At 42.1% G+C, this 18,094-nt stretch overlaps 1 protein-coding gene across 3 annotated transcripts in view; it reads right to left on the bottom strand.

The window, feature by feature from the left end:
* LOC147248552 (transcription factor COE1) overlaps window positions 1-18,094 on the bottom strand; it is an 87,656-nt gene that overhangs the window by 23,434 nt on the left and 46,128 nt on the right. For 2 of the 3 annotated variants that reach the window (XM_086226403.1, XM_086226401.1), the window contains 4 exons: window positions 5,606-5,687; window positions 4,357-4,498; window positions 2,292-2,425; window positions 215-341 (listed from right to left, as the gene is read on the bottom strand). In XM_086226403.1, the coding sequence (XP_086082529.1) occupies window positions 215-341; window positions 2,292-2,425; window positions 4,357-4,498; window positions 5,606-5,687 (485 nt within the window). The remainder of the gene's footprint in view (window positions 1-214; window positions 342-2,291; window positions 2,426-4,356; window positions 4,499-5,605; window positions 5,688-18,094) is intronic. The other variant, XM_086226402.1, reaches the window with a different exon arrangement.

The raw sequence follows: 18,094 nt of genomic DNA, 5'->3' as shown, positions 1-18,094 counted from the left end.
ACACACACACACACACACACACACACACACACACACACACACACACACAAACATTTGTATTTATGCAAACACATAAGCCGGAAAAACTGAAATGCAAAAAAAAAAAAGTGAAAACAACGGACCCGAATTAAAAGAGTGTGTGAGTGTGTGTGTGTGTGTGCGCGCACGTTCGTGCGTTTGCATGTGTACATGTGCATGCATGTGTGTGGCCTACCTGTGTATATAAACCTTCCTGGTGTGCCTTTGCAGAACTGTTTGGACTTGTAAGACAGAGTGACCTCCACGACCCCTGGGATGTGTCGAGGTGGTGTCTGCACCCGGATGGCGTGCGGCGTGATCAGCTAAACAAGAGAGGAAGAAGGGGACACATATTCAGAACAGAAAAGTCCACACTGCATTTTGACAAATGCAATTTCCTCAGGAGCTACCCTGCCTGCCAGCTAGCAGGGAACTTTCCCACAAAAATGTTTTAATCTTACTTTTTAAATATTGTTTTAAGGATGTTAAATGATTTCAACATTTGTTTAAAGACAAAAGTGATGTTTTGATCTATAATTTGTTACTTCAACCAAAATTGTTGAGTGTTTTTAGAGAATTAAATCCTAGATGAACATTCTGCCTCAAACATCTCCAGAACATTGTACGTAATTTTCTCAGAACACTTTCAGAACAAAACGTTTCTCATGTGGCTCCACATATAATGTTCTCTGTCGGTTTTGGCCTCATGTTCCAAAGCTTATCAGTTTTGGTGAGTAGAACCTTGGAATCTGACCCTTCACTGGTTTTGGAAAAAGAAAGAACCTGTCAAACTGTGGCTGGAAGAAAACTTTCTCACTCACTTTTCACTGAATCAGTTCAGCAAGATTAAGTATTACACTGACACCTCACACTGACCTGAGGACAGTTAATACATGTCCTCCTTTTTTTAAGCCCTTGTCTACTTGTTTCATGTATTTTTTGGTTACTTGTCTTACTTCTATTGTATCTTAAAACTCAGTAAAATATTTAGAACACAGATCGGAACAAAATAGCCTTCTACGTGAGGACAGCTGGTGTTGTCACACATCCTGTCTTGATTTGACCAGTTTATGTTTGGTCATCCTTTAAAACGGAACCGTTAATTACAATTATCTCTGAGGTCATTCATCCATTCTAAACCCTTTTAACTGTATGGAATTATCTACTGAATGTACGTTGATATGGAATATCTGATATTTCATTTTTTTGTATCATGTGTTTTATTGGAACATCACGTAAAGTCATGTTTGAACACGTCTGGATTGTCAAATAAAAATCCACCAGCTAATGTACTTAGTCAGCAGTTATGCTGACAGCGGGGGGGGGGGGGGGGGTGTATAGAACTGTGACAAAAACAAAACAACAAAAACACACACAAACACATATCACTTAGTTTTTACTGTTTGCGAAATGTCTTTTGGCGGGCGAGGTGCAAACAAACAGAACTTGGCAAACATGCGATCTCTTTCCACTGACACATTTTTCAAACTCTGTTTAAGAATCAATAATCAGAGTGCAAATGAAACATTTAGTTGGACAAAATCCACGAGAAGGCTGAGGAACGCCAGGAGAGCTGAGTCAGTTTGAACTGAACTGAACTGAGACTCTGTACACATGTTAGTGTGTGTAAGTGTGACTCTTAACACTGTAAACAAACCCCTCAGCTCTTAACACACACACACACACACACACACACACACACACACACAGAGCGATGTATGCCAGTGCATAAATACACACACACATGCGCACACACACACACACACACACACAAATGTGTGCTGTTGTTGTTGGAAGGGAGCCATGGTCGCTCGACGCACACGGTGAGTGGAGTCAGAAGACAAATAAACATTCTGTACAGGAGTGGCGCTGGGGAAAAGTATGATAGTGAGCTGTGTGTGTGTGTGTGTGTGTGTGTGTGTGTGTGTGTGTGTGTGTGTTTTGTGAGTATTAAGCCGATGGCTATCAAAATCTGCTGATCTGATCAGTATTCCGGAGAGAAAGACACAGAGGGGGTGAGGAAGGTAGAGAGGGGCAGCAGTTGCTTTTTGGTGGAGAACCATTAGAGAGCAACCTCATTTAGATAAACACACACACACACACAAATGCACGCACACACGCACACACACACACACACATACACACAAACACAACCACTTGGCCATGAGGAAGGCATGTTTTGATATTGAATTGCTTCCAATGGTCTGGGGGCAAAACACACAGTTGAAAGGTTGGAACAACAGCTAGACAGGAAGATGATTGAGCACACCAACCTCGCTCCAAACCAGCATGGTACCGAAGATGACTTGGAGACCGTCGAAGAAGTTGTCTCCTATGATGATGACTGTTGCGCCCCCTGTAGTCCACCCCTCGCTGGGGCTGATGGCTTTAATACAGGGAGCTGCTCCTGGCAAAAACAGAGGATACAAGTAGAGAGGAAAGAAAGAATAAAACACACACATTAACTCATTGTAACGATACGAGACAATCCTTCACACTCCCTCCAGCTGCAGCTCCTCTGTCTTCTTGCTAGACTCTTGGCTGGGTGGCTTCTGTCCTGCCCAGAACACAGAATTCACTAATGACGCAAAGCGCACGTCCTTTCAAATGTCCACCTTTTTACATAAAAGCAAATGAGTCTGGAGGGTTGAGATCAAGCATGTCTACACAGCTATTCATGCAGTTATTGGAATTTCCATTTGGATGCTCACATATAAAATGAAACTTATTTGAATGCAGGTTAATTTCCAGAAGAGTATTGCAGCATTAAAACAGTGGATCCACTGCTCCAGAGCAGAGAAGCCAGTCCAAGCACTCCAGCGCTGACATGGGAACAGCTGAATGTCCGTTTGTCGATGTGTTGCAGATGTCTCCTGGGCCAAATATTTCAATCTGACAGTGATTAGTTTGAACGATGAGAGACTTTAAGCCTCTGTTACATTTTCTGAGACACAGCACGTGATATTTTAACCCTAGATTTCATCTCACAGACAGGAAACAGCCTGATGGCTAACTCGTAGCTTTCAGTGCCACAAAGGTAGAAAAGTGCAATGAAATTACAGTCCTTCTCACTAACAATCACCCAGCTGGGCAAAGAGTTTCATGTCAAGCCTTTTGTTTCTAAGAAAAAAAACTGAGTGTAAGAACTTTTCATGAATGAGGGCCAATGAGAGCGTGAGGCAGAGCACAAAGGGAAACTCGCTAAGATATGCAACACCCTTCAGAATTGTTGATTCACTGAACAAACACTGGCTGTGAATGCTCTTGGAAACAAGCTGCACGATGCAAACACTTACTCAAGTACGTTCTTTCACACATGTTCTTTCTTTTTTTTTTTTTTCACTTCAAATCAGCTCAAAAGGCCCGGGCCGTAATTTGCGGAACAAAAACTAATTTCTGGTGTCGTATCACTTCATTTGATGTGTCGCCTTTCAAGTTTTTACCAGAAAACATCGTTTTGATGACAAATGAGCTTGGAATGTATGAAACCCCTGAAGACTCCTGATTCAAGACCACATGACATGTGGCGTTAGCGCTGAAGCCATTTGACAACTTTAAATGTTTCGTGGTGTGACCTTGGTGAAAGCAAACTACTAATTCCAAAAACATGATAATGGATATGCTACAAAAAAAGTGCAACTCAAGAAATAGCTTTAATTAATATATTTCATCTCTCAAAATACTTATAATTCCGCATGAGAATGAATTGTTAATTTTTTCTCTCATCGGATCACGTTTTTACAGCTTCAAAGTGACGTGTCAAGCATCATTTTTCACGGCTGCAGCTTTGTTTTCTTTGTCTTTGCTTTTAATTTACTGTCTGTTTATGCCAAAGCCCCATTCAAGGACAACTGACGTATCGCTAAAACCTCCTTCTTTAAGGTTTCAGCGTTTTCTATAATGCAGTCGGCTTTATGTCACTGTAATATGAGGATTGTGTGTATAAGCTTGTCTGATCCCATATCACAACAATTGTGACTGTACGTGTGATTATCAGTGTTCAGCTGAATTAAAACAGCCTCCTTTAGTCTGGTTTTATTTTTTTATTTTCAAAAAGAAACTTAATGATATTAGATTTTACAGCTACACACACAGGGAACCACACCATGGAGTGAGTGAGTGTGTGTGTGTGTGTGTGTGTGTGTGTGTGTGTGTGTGTGTGTGTGTGTGTGTGTGTGTGTGTGTGTGTTATAGTGAGTTGGATTAGCCAGATGGAGAGGCAGGAATCACCTGATAGGATTAAACCATCAACCATCTGGTGGTCATGCTGCTTAGGCTCACACACGTTCATGCACACAGACACACACACACAACACAACACACACACTCCCGTGTTACCGTGTTCTAGGTAGGACTGCGTTCCTTCCACAGGGTCGAGCCTGCGTGCCCGTCGGCCGTGTTTGGAGTTGTTGTGGACGAACATGTTGTCAGAGACAGATAGGACATGTCCCTCCACGCTGACTGTGGTCGAGACCACCACCTGGAGGGAAGGGGGGGGGGGGGGTGTGAGGGGGCAGACAGAATTGGGTGAGACGGTGGAAAATGGAGACAAACAGCAAGAGAGGTCCAAGGCAAGTGTAGAAGCCAGGAAGTGGAGGGAAAAAAAGAGAAATGAAGGTGTAAAGAAAGTCGGGGGTCTGTAGATCAGAGGAGTTAAACCATGAAACTGTGAAAAGCTCTTTAAATGTAACCCGTTATCACTGTTATTACCATCACACTCAACACACACTGTGACTGTACAGTGCATGTGTGTGTGCGGTGTCTATCCTCCTCTGTTCAATAGTTCCTGAAGGGTCCAGCCCTTAATTATCTCCCAGGGAAACAGAGCTGTCTTCTTTGGTTCCACTACAATAGAGCTGCACAATTAGAGGCACAGATACTGTCACACACTCACTACTACTGTATAACTCTCTGTCCTATGACACACACACACACACACACACACACGCATGCACGTATGTATGTGTGCATAAGAGTGCACCAATAGATAAATATACATATCACTCACACACTCTCATACAATTCTCACACACACGTGCCGCAGTAATAAATCTATCAGTATCTCCTGGGCGTCTAGTATCTACACTCAGACTGAAGTGGTGTCTTCCTGATTGTGTTGTGGCCCTGCAGATAAGGAAATAATAAAGACTGGGTGGCCCTTAATCTCATTCACAACCCCACAACCTCCCGTCAAAACCTTCTTCCTTTCTTTCTTTCTTTCTTTCTTTCTCTCTTTCTTTCTGTCTTTCTTTCTTTCTTTCTTTCTCTCTTTCTTTCTGTCTTTCTTTATCTCTCTCTCTCGTTCTTTCTCCCCCTCTCTCTCTCTAACACCCTCCACCCCCTCTCTCAGCATTGTGTGTATTTATGTTCTGACTAGTCAAGGTCAGGATCTCATGTTTCCTGTAAAGGCGCTGATAGCTTATTTACTTAGAGGGGAACACACACATGCACAGACACATTCCTGTTTTTATGTTTTCACAGTACTGTATTATGTGTTACATGCAGGGAAAGGATGCATAGGAAAAGAAGGGCGTGCAAACACATTCACATATATAGAGAGAGTAATAAAACATGTGGCGTTGTTTACCTGGAACCTCCTCATGTCTCGTGGGTTTCCTGCATTCTTTAGACAGTTCTGGTTGCACTTGAGGAAAAACTTCAAGAAAAATCTGTGGAGACACAGAGGACATGCGATATTTGAGGTTAAACCATTTAACATTAAACCAGAGAGAAGACGACTCCTGCTGCTTTCCTTCCGGATGTGAATTCAAGACCTGTCTCTTACATATACAGTAGTTGAGACGGACCCACAAAAATATAGATAGGGAGATTAATATTTCATGCTGTTCAAAATTCACAATGAATCTCCTTGTGGAATTTCCTTTAGGATATGTTTTTTTGTGCTTAAATCCACACTGAGACTGCTTTGAAATTCAACATAAAGGATGAAGAAGGCAAGCAAAGCAGGCCGCGCCATCAAAACTGGTGGCAACATGTGACTGAGATCTTTAAATTTGAGAAAAAAATCTTATGTTTGACCTTCAGATTTATTCTTTTGAGAATCTAAACTTCAAGGTACATCCAAATGCTTTAAAAGCTCAGATTCACTTGCCCTTTGTTAAACTTGACCTTCATCCTGAGTGTTTTCATAAATTAGCAACATGAAAATGCTCACTGGTACTGTATTTAGATCGTGGCTGAACAATTTCCCACCATCTGTCAACATGTGAAACATTTTAACTCTTTGTTGTAGAGTGGCTTTTCCATAATACGATCAAAAAAAATGGGACCACATGTCACAGATCTATTTTACAGAATAAATCAAACACACAGATGGCCATCGACAGCAAACAAGCACATCCAGGTTGTGTTTTGGTGTGGACCAGCTGGCTGGCCTGGCAGGAGCAACAAGGCGCATTCTCACATAAATACAGACACACACACACATGTTCATATTTGCATGTAAGTTTGTGATACATCTGAGAGTGGAACAGTTCAACAAAAGCGATCACATCACTCCACATGGATGAGCATTAGACCCCCTCAGCATTAGACACATAAATATTATGTATACAGAATGATGTGTGTTATCATGACTGCTAGACTCTCTTATCACTGAGCAGCATGTAGACAAAACCAAAGAAACCTAAAAGTGTCAAGTCTTTCGGTAGGAATAAACCTTTTGGTTGTTAAAGTCCGGCTGAAACAGCATTTTGAGAGTGTGAAAATGCTCCATTGTGATGTGTTTCTGAGTAAAACTGGATAGAAAGTTTGAAAATAATTTTAGAAGCAATTCTGGATTTTTTTTTTTGTACTTTTATGTCAAATAAATAGATTTTTGGTATTTTTTTTAAGCAAGTATTGTTGAATGGGTGAACTTTGTGGCAGAATATCTGAATTAAAAGGGTTGAAAATGCATCTGTCATTAGCTGGACGTTAATGATCATGGAAGTTACAATCTGGTAGAACTCCATACACAGCACTGCTGCAGATAGAAGATGCATAGCAGCTATTTGTCAAAACACAAGTTAGAATATTAAAGGAGAGAGAAACTATTGTATTATTCTATTGTGCACACTCTGTATTTATCTTCAAACTGTGAAACTGGGCATAATTAGAACTTTCCAGAAGTCTGCATCACCTGCATTCCCTTGTGGCTGAGCTTGGTGCTCTGCTGTTCAAGCGATGACAGCCCTTGTACTGGACCACAAGAACAAAAGTAGAGGTGTGTGTGTGTGTGTGCGTGTGCAAACATGTATTCGGTGTGTGTGTGTGTGTGTGTGTGTGTGTGTGTGTGTGTGTGTGTGTGTGTGTGTGTGTGTGTGTGTGTGTGTGTGTGTGTGTGAGACGGTGCAGCACAGCCCAGTGGCAGGTCCGGGTGTAAAACTCTGCGTTAACGAGCTCATGCTTCGTTAGAACACAGACACCGGGATTCTGCATTGCTAATTATCTTGACCCCTCACCCCTGGGTGACAGCCTATCACAGCGGAGGACAGCCACAGTGACCCCTACTGACCTCCCACTGTCTAGTCCTTCTCACAACACTAGCATAGCGTTAACATGACCACCTCATCTGACCCGCAGCTGTAGAGCTCTGTGTAAAGGAGGGAAGTTCACACACTCGCCTGCCTAAAATATAGAACCATGTTAAGAAAAACAATGTTAATGTCTTTCAGCAATAGTTTGCTATGGGAAATTAAAGAAGTGAGAGGAAACATGAACCAAAATGGTCCTAAAAACAAAATATCAAAGAACTCAATCTGGAAAATCGAAAACAGTTTTTGGTCGTTAACAAGAAACTTTAAATTCAGTTCATTGAGTAAATCACTGCTACATGGGACCACTGCTGGGGTGACAAGTGACAAAACTATCATAACTACAACATTGTTTAGTGATGTTTTGTTTAAGGAGAGTTAATGCCAGGTTCCCTGAGAATCCCTGAATGATAAGGATTCTGTTGCCAAAGGGCCAAAATAGCAGCAGAGTCCAAATCTAGCTTTGCCAAAAAATGGGAGCTGACAGTATCTTACTGCTTTATCAGAGAAAATGACAAAAACACAAGACATGTTAATGCAGTCTACAGTGAAGCAGATGGAACAGTGAGAAATAACTTGAGGAGCACCTGGAGAATGTTAACATTAGGCTGAGAGACAATGTTGCTTGCGAGCGGAAGGTAAAATGTGAGAGCAAACAGAAGTTTAACTTTACAGATCTGCTGTGAGAGTTCGCGGGAGAGAACGCTGTCCAAGATTTGCAGCCTGTTAGAACAGCAGAATCACCGGCTTTTAGAATGCTAATCGGCTAAATTCACCACGGACATCAAGTTATGCACAGGGCGGAGGAGTGAACCCCTATTAAAGGAGATTCATTTGCCATTTAAGGAAAAACACTACAGACTAACAGAGTAAAAATCTAGGACATCGGTGACAAAGGTGCCCCCATTTCTAGTTCTGAAGACTGAACTGTAACTGAAATAGTAGTTGTTGGCTTGGCAAAAGTAACATGCATATTTTTCATTTTCAAATTGAAATTAAAAGTCATTTAGAATAATTACATAGTATATCTGTTTAGTATATCTTAGAATATTTATGTATTAAAAGTAACATTCACAGCAGGAGTATATTATTTTTACCATGTCCAGATGTAAGCCTGAGCCTGATGATTTGAGATGTTGTAACCCGGTCTGCTATTCCATGAACACTATTATAAACCACAGAGTAAATTATTGAGTTAATCCAGGATGTTGATACATGCTGCCAGGTTTATTTGGGAACAAAGCATGGGAGATAACTGAGATGAGCAGCAACCACCACGATGGTTCAACATTTCGTGGCCATGAACAGAAAGCACTTAAAAATCCCTAAAATCAGCATCAAAACATAATTTTGACAGCGTTATTTTCCCTGTGTTTTCTATTAGTGACCTCACACTGTTAGTGATCTGATGAGATCACTCGTTATTTTCTCACATCTCAATCTCCTGCTTAACTGTGTGCGTCCTATTTTCTGTGCGAGCATTGATTGCCAACAGAAATGATTCTACATTTTAATGCAGTATGTGTTCGCTCCTCTTCCCCCTTCACTTGACCCCATCTGGCCTAATCAACTCTGTTACAAAAAAGGCCCTGCAGCTACACACACACACACACACACACACACACACACACACACACACACACACACAGAAACCATGTGTGAATTGATTGGCTGGTCCAGTCACTGGTCGTTAAGAGGCCTCCAATTAAAGCGGGCAATTATAAGACTCTGAATGACTATGGGGGAGGGGAGCGGGAGGGTAGCCCACCCCCCCACCTCCCCACCCCGCCTTAGCTCACTCCCTCTCTCCGGAGCCAGATCATGTTCAAGTGATAACAGCGCTGTTGACCTTTGCTATATTGTGAGTACCACACTCAGAGAGCTGACCCAACACCAGTCCTGCATGCTGCAAACACACGAGACTCACAGACACACACACACACACACACACACACACACACACACACACACACACGGAAAGACACATACACACACACCATCTGCACAGGGGAGTGCTAGAGTGATAATGAGTGGCCATAAAGCAGGGCAGACAGAGGAAACAGAGAAAACAATGGAAAATTTAAAAGATTATTCATTTTTGCATGCTGCTTATTCCTCTAACAATAAAGAATTATTGCAAATATGTGATGGAAGCAAAATTCCACCTCCTGCTTATACACTGAACTTGCTGCACATCTTTATGTTTTACCTTGTTATTGCTACCTGTTTCTTTTGTGTGCATTAACTAACAATGATTTAAAAAAAAAAAAAAGAAGAAGCAAATTAAACAGTTCACACACCGCAGAGCAACAGTAATATATCAGCTAATTATGGTGGCCCGAAGTGTGGGAGCTTGTTTCATTTGCTGTCTTCTATGTTTGCTTAATTCCAGCCCAGCACCTGCCCCTCTTTGGTTTGGATGTGCAGGCGTGTATTTATACTATCAGTTTAACAAAAGCTTTGAATGGTATCTGGCCTGCCTTTCACTGTCACTTGCATTATAGTGAATGGAACTGGCCTGGCTGCACGGTAGTGCAGTGGTCAGCACTGTCGCCTCACAGCAAGAAGGTTCCGGGGTCGAGTCCCGGCTCAGGCACAGGATCTTTCTGTGTGGAGTTTCCATGTTCTCCCTGTTCCTGTGTGGGTTCTCTCTGGTACTCCAGCTTCCTCCCACAGTCCAAAGACATCAAGAGGGGATGAGGCTGATTGATACTCTAAATTGACCGTAGGTGTGACTGTGAGTGTGAATGGTTGTCTGTCTCTATGTGTTGGCCCTGTGATGGACTGGAGACCTGTCCAGGGTGAACCCTGCCTCTCGGCTGAAGGATGCTGGGATGGGCTCCACCCCCCCTGCCATCCTAAACAGGATAATCTCTTGCTTCGACCAATATTGCTTCCAGTTTGGCAGATGAGTGCTTCATAGTAAGTGGCCATAACTTTGCTGAGCTACACGAAAAGCAAATTTAAGATTGAGAATTAAGACCAAGCTCTTAACTTGGAGCTTCAGAAGAGGGATGCTTTGAACTATGTGGTTTATATTGTAAACATGATGAAAAGGGTTGCTTGAGGAAGAAAGGGCTTTAATCCAAACTGTGCAACCACCTGTATTCCCAACCAAAACATCATCGTTCCATCAACTGAATCAATGGTTTTCGGTGCCTGTGCCAGAGTGTCATAGTGGTGCTTTGGATGCCAAGTTCAGTTCTTATTGTTGTACTTTTTAACTCAACTTGTCCAGTCAACCACAAAAGGACACTTGTATATTTAGCCTTTTAGCCGTGCTTCTGTGTTCAAACACTCTGGAATGCTAATGTTGTCTGTAACCCACGGTATAGTAACAAACCACGGTTGGATCCAGGTTTTTTTTTGCCTGTTAGCCATGGTGTAGTCGTGAATGGCACAGTTACATCCATTATTCAGAGGCTGAGATGGCAATTATGGCTCAGAGCACAACTGACATTAATATTTAATATATAGGGCTAACACAGACCTGAAGAGGGAGACAGGAAGTGACAGACAGAAGGGATGGAGAGGGCGTTGGGACGTAAAGAGACAGAGAAGAGGAGAGTGTGTGAAGGTGAAGGGGGAACAAATGGATGACAGAACAGGAAAAAAGGAACGGTGGGAGTTTGTTTCGACCACTCGCCTGTCATTTTAACAGTCACAATGCCAACAGGGCAAGGGTGACATCCGGGGGAATTCCAGCTTTGTGTGTGTGTGTGTGTGTGTGTGTGTGTGTGTGTGTGTGTGTGTGTGTGCATGGAGAAAAAAATGTGTGAGCATCTAAGACTTGAATGTCTGTGTCCGTTTTATTCCCCAAAGACTCGCTATTCTACTGAGCCAAGAATAACGATGCTGCCTTGGAAGAGAAAAAAAAAAATCCCCCCCACCACCAACCCCCCCGCCCCCCCAAACACATACAACCACACAAACTCACAACATTCTGGTGAGTTGTTGTTGACAGGTGGAGAAATTGCAGCGAGTCAGTTAGTGCAGACAAACTGAACAACAGATCAGTGCTTTTGCTGCTCCTGCCTCCTCCGTCTCTTCTACGTCTGCCTGCGTTCTTCAGATGTCTTACTTCACCTGCCTGCCAAGTTTCTCAGCAAAGCTTTCTAACAGAATGATGGTTCTGACTACTGTTCTCTGTGTGTGGGGAAACAGCTTGCTAATGCTAACTGCCAGTAACTGAGCATTTGCTGATTGCTCACTTTCCTAATCACCAGCACGCTGCATGAAGAGGAAGAAACATGTAAATGTGCTTAAAAACCTTGAATATATTTAGAAGGTTTCTAACCATCAGTGCTGTGCGACTCTTCTCCTCGTCAGTCATTTTCAGTTGCTAATCTAATATTTGTGGTGCAAGTTTTCCTCTCAGTCTGCTGGTCTGTCAGAGATCAACTTCCTGTTTCCTGTTTACACTGAGTGCTTGTTATTGTTTAATGTGATGACTTCAGAGAGCTTTGCTGGGCCTCGTGCTCGCTATCTCGGCAGTCGTGTAGCATAGGAAAACATGAAGTACTATATCGCTCTGGCTGGCTGATATGGTAAATGGGATCATCTATTGCTTCCTGTGGGGGAAAAGCTTGTCTTTGCACTGGTGGCGACAGATTCAAAAGCACCTCAGCTAATGAAAATGTTTAACAAGCTGGAATGATAGCGTAAGAGTCCTGTCCATCCAGACACTACATTATTATCTATTCAACAAATTAAAAGTCAGGTTCAGCATGGTCATATTAAATGTTATAGAAAAAAAAAGACTTAAATGGAGGTACAAGACAAGAATATTTCATGACTTATAGGTACACCCTCAAAGAGTGTTCCTCCAAAGGTACATTAGATCCCTCAAAAGTAAAATATTGGTCTTCAAGAGGACAGAAGCGCATGACTTGACCAATAGAAAGAGTGCAAAGTGAGGTGAAGGGTACACAATCGTCTTTCTTCCAACACCTCTATTTTGGAGCGTGAAGCCTCACAAGACAAGACAAAGAAATGTGAACTACTAAAAGTTTACAACAAACAACACTTTCAGCACCATGGACAGCTCAAGTTAACCCTCACAACCTTGAGTTCTCAATCTTCTGTCAGAGTGAGAATGAGCCCACTTGTCTGCATGTGTCAATTATGTAAATGTCCAGTTAAGTCAAGTTTGTGTTATTTTTGAATTACAGGCCTCAGTCTTTGGAAACCCCCCCCCCCCCACCAACCCCATGGATGGAAGGTAGAAATTATTATTTGAGGGACATCATGTGTATTTCACATCTTTGCATAAAAGCCTCTTACATTTTCTAAAAGGAAATGTGAAGAGTCTAAACATAAATAATGTTCATGTCCAATCCTGAGAAAAACTCTGAGAATGAAACCACAAAGCTTTGGCAATTGTTTATATGACTGATGGATTGTCAAAATGGTTGCCATAACTTTGAGCACCCATTATGATAAAAAGGCAACACAACACTAAAACAGATGATATAACACTACCCACAGTGAAACACACAAAAGTGTGTATCTGTTGACGTCCATGTTCAGCATGTCAGCTTTCTGTCGTTGGTTGACTCGCCCAAACTTTACTTTAGAAAGTAAATTTAGCAGCTGAGAGCACGCCGTCATTTGCAAACACAAAAAGAGATTTGATGCGTCCGCAAGCACACACTCAGCACCTTGGAAGCAAGGAAGAGGAAGGGAATGAATAAGAACCCAAGACACATGAGGAGAAAGTGCAAATAGAAGGGGAAAGTGGTCGGAAGCAAAATGGAGTGTGAAAGAGGGGAAAAAAGAAGCAGGGGAAGGGAGGGAGGGAGGGAGGGAGAAAATGCATGGGAGAGGGAAAGAGAGTTATGTGAGGGAGCGAGACTTAAGAGAACTGAGCAGAGCCGAGCGAAGCAAAGTTATTTTACATAATGATGGTTGATATGCACAGAGGTAATTGATAGCTGAGCTGCAGCCCAAAAAACACCCAACCAGCTGTCAATCACAGCTCATCTCCCTGGAGATATGCTAATAACGATGATGATGAGGGTCTAGCTTCATATTGCTATCATTACTATTAATGCTGTCATTGTTGTCGTCTGTGCATATTTAAATGACGGAACAGGCCGGTGCGGTTATAGCCGGCGTGAATGATGAGTGAGGGGCTCGTGTTGTCTGCCAGGCCTGAGATGAAGAGCGCATTAATAACTTGTACAGACTTCTAGAGCTGTGTCATTACATCATTGTTACACGTTAGGGTGACACTGATGTCATCAGGCATGGCAGCACAGTGTCACTCCGAGCGACACACAATCATGATTTAAGCTCCAGCAGCAGCAACTATTTCACTGGAGGCCCATCAAGACTTTTACAAATGAAGTTATATTCATAGCAGAGGAAGTGATGAATGTGGAGCTGTTTTGTTGAGCAGCTACAGGTTGCTACAGTCAGCATGATGAAACCTGCCCATTCACTGAAAAGAAAAACGGGAGTTTTTCAGAATAGCTTTGGGTGGCATTTCTCTTCAATGTCATATTAAACTCATCAGTTTTCGCTGAGATCTGCATTTAATGGAGTATTGCTACAACGAAGTCCTTCAGCAGGGAAATGATAAATTAGGTTGAGAGATTGTAAGACAAACAAGTGAAGAGGGCTGTCTGAAGACTGCATCTGAAGGTAAAATCCACCAAACACTAATGCGCCCGAGTGAGTGCTCAGCTCTCCATCCACATCAATCAACGGTGAATCAGAAAGTCGGTCCATAAATGGTGATTGATGTTAAGAACAGTATTTTCCTTTGAAAATTTGTGTTTATGAATTTTATTTTATTATATGATAAAATACCCACTGAGAGACTGGTGAATTGATTGTCTGAGGCCAGAGATTTCCTGTTACAGATGCCTTTGCACTTGTACTTACAAAAGTAGTGAACTTTAATGGATCCGTAACTGTAATCATGAGGCAGAGCGAGACATCGGGACATTTGTAACCAACGAAACCAGATATTTTTAGTTAGACGTCAAGACAAATCCAAGTGAGGGTTTTTTTTTAGCAGGATGTCTGAATATTTGTAGCCGTCATTCTGGTGACAAAAGCAGGAGAATTTAGCGAGATGTCGAGACGCTGCTTTGGCTGTAAAACCAGGTACTTTTAGTGAGATGTTGCAACATATGGAGATGTCTTTCTGCTGACAAAACTTGGTGTTTTCAGTCAAATACGAGGGCATTTGCAGCCGTCTTCCTGGAGATAAAACAAGGTGTGTTTAGGAAGATGTCAGAATATTTGCAGCCATCTTTCTGGTGACAGAAGCAAGCATATAAAGAGAGATGAGGGGACATTTGCAGATGTCTTTCTGGCTACGTGGATGTTGAAACCTACTTTAAAATATTGCATGTTCCACTGATAAGAAAAAGAACTTTTTTTTCTCAGGAAAAAATATTTAGCATAACTTTTTGTCAGAAACATCTGCAAGAATGTTTTGTGTGAATATATTCACATATTGTATGACCCGCATGATGAATGAAGAGTTTTTGAAAATCTGAAAAACATCAATCCTGCAATGAACTGAAGAAAATTCAAGGTTGATCCTGATTAGTTTAACTTGATGAGATTGTTGACGCAAAATAACTTGAAGGTAGAACACAGTTTCATTTTCAGGGTGACTTGTGAGTAGAACAAGTGATTGGTGTTTGTTGTTGTGAACTCTGTTAAATACTTGAAAATCACTGATGCTGCCAGACAGGAGTCACAAACGAGGTAATGGAACTGAGTTGTAGCTCTCGACAGTTGGAGGCCACGGTGAGATTAAATTACAAGATGATTAGCATCAAGACAAATACTGTCAGAGGTCTCACTCAGCCGAGGGAGAGAAAAAGAGAGACGAGGGAGCACAGCGAGGAGGTGAGGCCAAGGATGCGGGGCTAGACAGACTTCGAGGGAGGGAGAGAAGGGTACTGTGGTGTATATTTTAAAGGCTGAAGGCAATCTGTTGAATTATAGATGAGAGAGATTGATTTGGGAGGGGGGAGAGGAGGAAATGAGGAGAAAAAAGGAGGGAAGGTGGAAGGAGGGACAGGAGAAAGGGAGAAAGAGAGGGGGGAGTGAAGACTGAGGATCGCTAGCTCTAGGCCAAGTGTTAGCTGACATGCATGGGCGCGCGCACACACACACACACACACACACACACATACACATACACATACACACAAACACTGCTTACCTCAAATCGATCTTAAGCTCAGGCTCTTTCTCCTTTTAACTTTTCTCTCTTGTTCTCTCTCTCTCTCTCTCTCTCTCTCTCTCTCTCTCTCTCACTCACACATTTGGTGATTATGAGGTAACAAGACAATAGTGCAAGTGCACGTAGGGCTGCAGGCAGAATAATACTAGTAGGGCTTTCAATGTGTGTGTGTGTGTGTATGTATGTGTGTGTGTGTGTGTGTGTGTGTGTGTGTGTGTGTGTGTGTGTGTGTGTGCGTGCGTGCGCCTTTGTCGTTGCTCTTACAAATAATTCATGTGGGTGGGTTGGGGGGTGAAAGAGAGGAGAGGAAGGGAGTGATGAAGGGAGTGATATTGACAGGAACCTCTTCCTTCTCTCTCCTGCTGTCTCCTCCTCTCTCCATCACTCATTCACTGAATCACACACACACACACACACACACACACACACACCCATACTCTGTGAGTTCACCTACATCTCTCACTCATGGGACGGGAATTGCTCCATTGTAATGATGCCGATTGAAAAGATTTCAGAGGGTTCATTCCCACTGAGAGTTATGATGGGTGTGTTGCTCAGGTTGGATTTTCTTGCTTCACTCATGCCAGTTTTCTCTCTGTGTCAACTATGAAGAGCGTGATCAGTGTATATTCTCAATTTTTTTTTCAAGATTAAATCACCCATTTATATTTTCTTATGGACATGTTAAGATGTCTTTTGTCGGCAGCACAAACTAAAGTACAACACAATGTTGATTTAATTCTTGTGAGTGATTGATGGGATGGATGTTTGCACATAAATCTGACACTGAAAACTGGTCTTAGTATCCTGTCACCTACTAACAGACACATTAATGACAGAGGTGGCAGATCAGAAAGACGTGAATCATTCCTGTAACCGATATGTAGCATTGTTTAAGAAGGCAGTGACAAATGAGTGAATGACTTGTTGATGTGCACATACTCAGCGTGAAAACAGTGTGTGTGTGTGTGTGGGTGTATTTATGTCAACAAAACAGTGAATCTTCCTGAGAGGAAATGGTTTAATTACTGTAGGAATGAGCATGATACACAAACAACTTCTATGAGGATGTAGTGTAGATTAAATTAAAGATCAAGCATTCCTGTGTTTCTCTTTGTTTATGAGTCTCAGCGTGAGTGTGAAGGTGTCTCTGTTTTAGATCTTACACAATAATGAGACACCTAGCGGCTCGTAATCACAGAATTCTCTTTCTGTCAAATCTAACTAGATGAAACAGATGTTTTGATATTTTTTACACAATTCTGAGTTACATTGTGAGAGGATAGCAACATGAAGGTTATTTAGTGATCCGGAGCAGTTTACAGAGGTAATTGAAGGTTTAAGCCAGTTCTCATTTCAGTGGGGTACCTCAACGTGGTTACAAATGGCAAATTTATACTTCCGAATGGGGTGGTTCAGCAGGTTAGGGTGCAGGTGTGCGTAGCCTCACATGCGCCTCTTTAGAAATGCATCCTCTACTCAAAGCTCTTTTCACTGTTATATTTATTTCAGTGAATGGAACTGCTTCTATTTACCATCCCCAACCCCACAAACTGTATTCTCCATTTCACCCACTATTGTTTGAAGAAGATGATGGATCTCAACACAGTGGCAGAGAAAACCTTTCGCCAACTAGTGTTTCGGCAGTGTAATTACACCATGACAAAGGCAACAGCACAGCAGACAACAGAGTAGGACGCGCCAGCCGATATTTCAACATTTATTCACCTGATGGAAGCAAATTTAATTTCACCGATATTGCAAGTTTTTATAACAATTGAAGCCTTTATACAGCTCATTAAAGATTTGATTAAAGCAATATCACACATACCTGATGACCTGGTTTGTAAGTATGCGTACTTACCAGTTTCAGAAGTGTGTTTATGTACATTCTTTGCTTACTTTTTGTATATAAGAAAACATCTGAGAAACCTATTCAGATGTTATAGTCAGACCTCTTCGTGCCAGCTTTCCTTCCCATTTTGGCTGCAGGAGCTGTGGTACTCGTAGCCAGTATTACGGCTTTTATTATATTGGTTAAGGATCATGATTTTTTTTTCTCCTTGGGTGAAGTATGCGGCTCTCAACCTCTCCATGTTTGGTCATCCGTTGCCAACACTCACACACATCCTAGGAGAAACCCGGATAATTTGTGTTGTGGCACTAGTGCGCATGTGGGATTCAGTGGGCTAATGGCAAGACACCCCAGGTATGTTGAAAGTGTGTTGAAGGGGTACAGGCAAGAAGGTAAGAAGGAAAGAATTGAGGGCTTTACCCTCCCATACACACACACACACACACACACACACACACATGTTTATCAAACAAATTA

The sequence above is a fragment of the Aulostomus chinensis genome, chromosome 15 (assembly GCF_037954235.1).
Source record: "Aulostomus chinensis isolate RoL2024-O1b breed Wild chromosome 15, RoL_Achi_v1.0, whole genome shotgun sequence".
Classification (NCBI taxonomy): Eukaryota; Metazoa; Chordata; class Actinopteri; order Syngnathiformes; family Aulostomidae; genus Aulostomus; species Aulostomus chinensis.
Note: the sequence above shows the minus strand (reverse complement) of the source record. Positions and strands in the feature narration are given on the sequence as shown.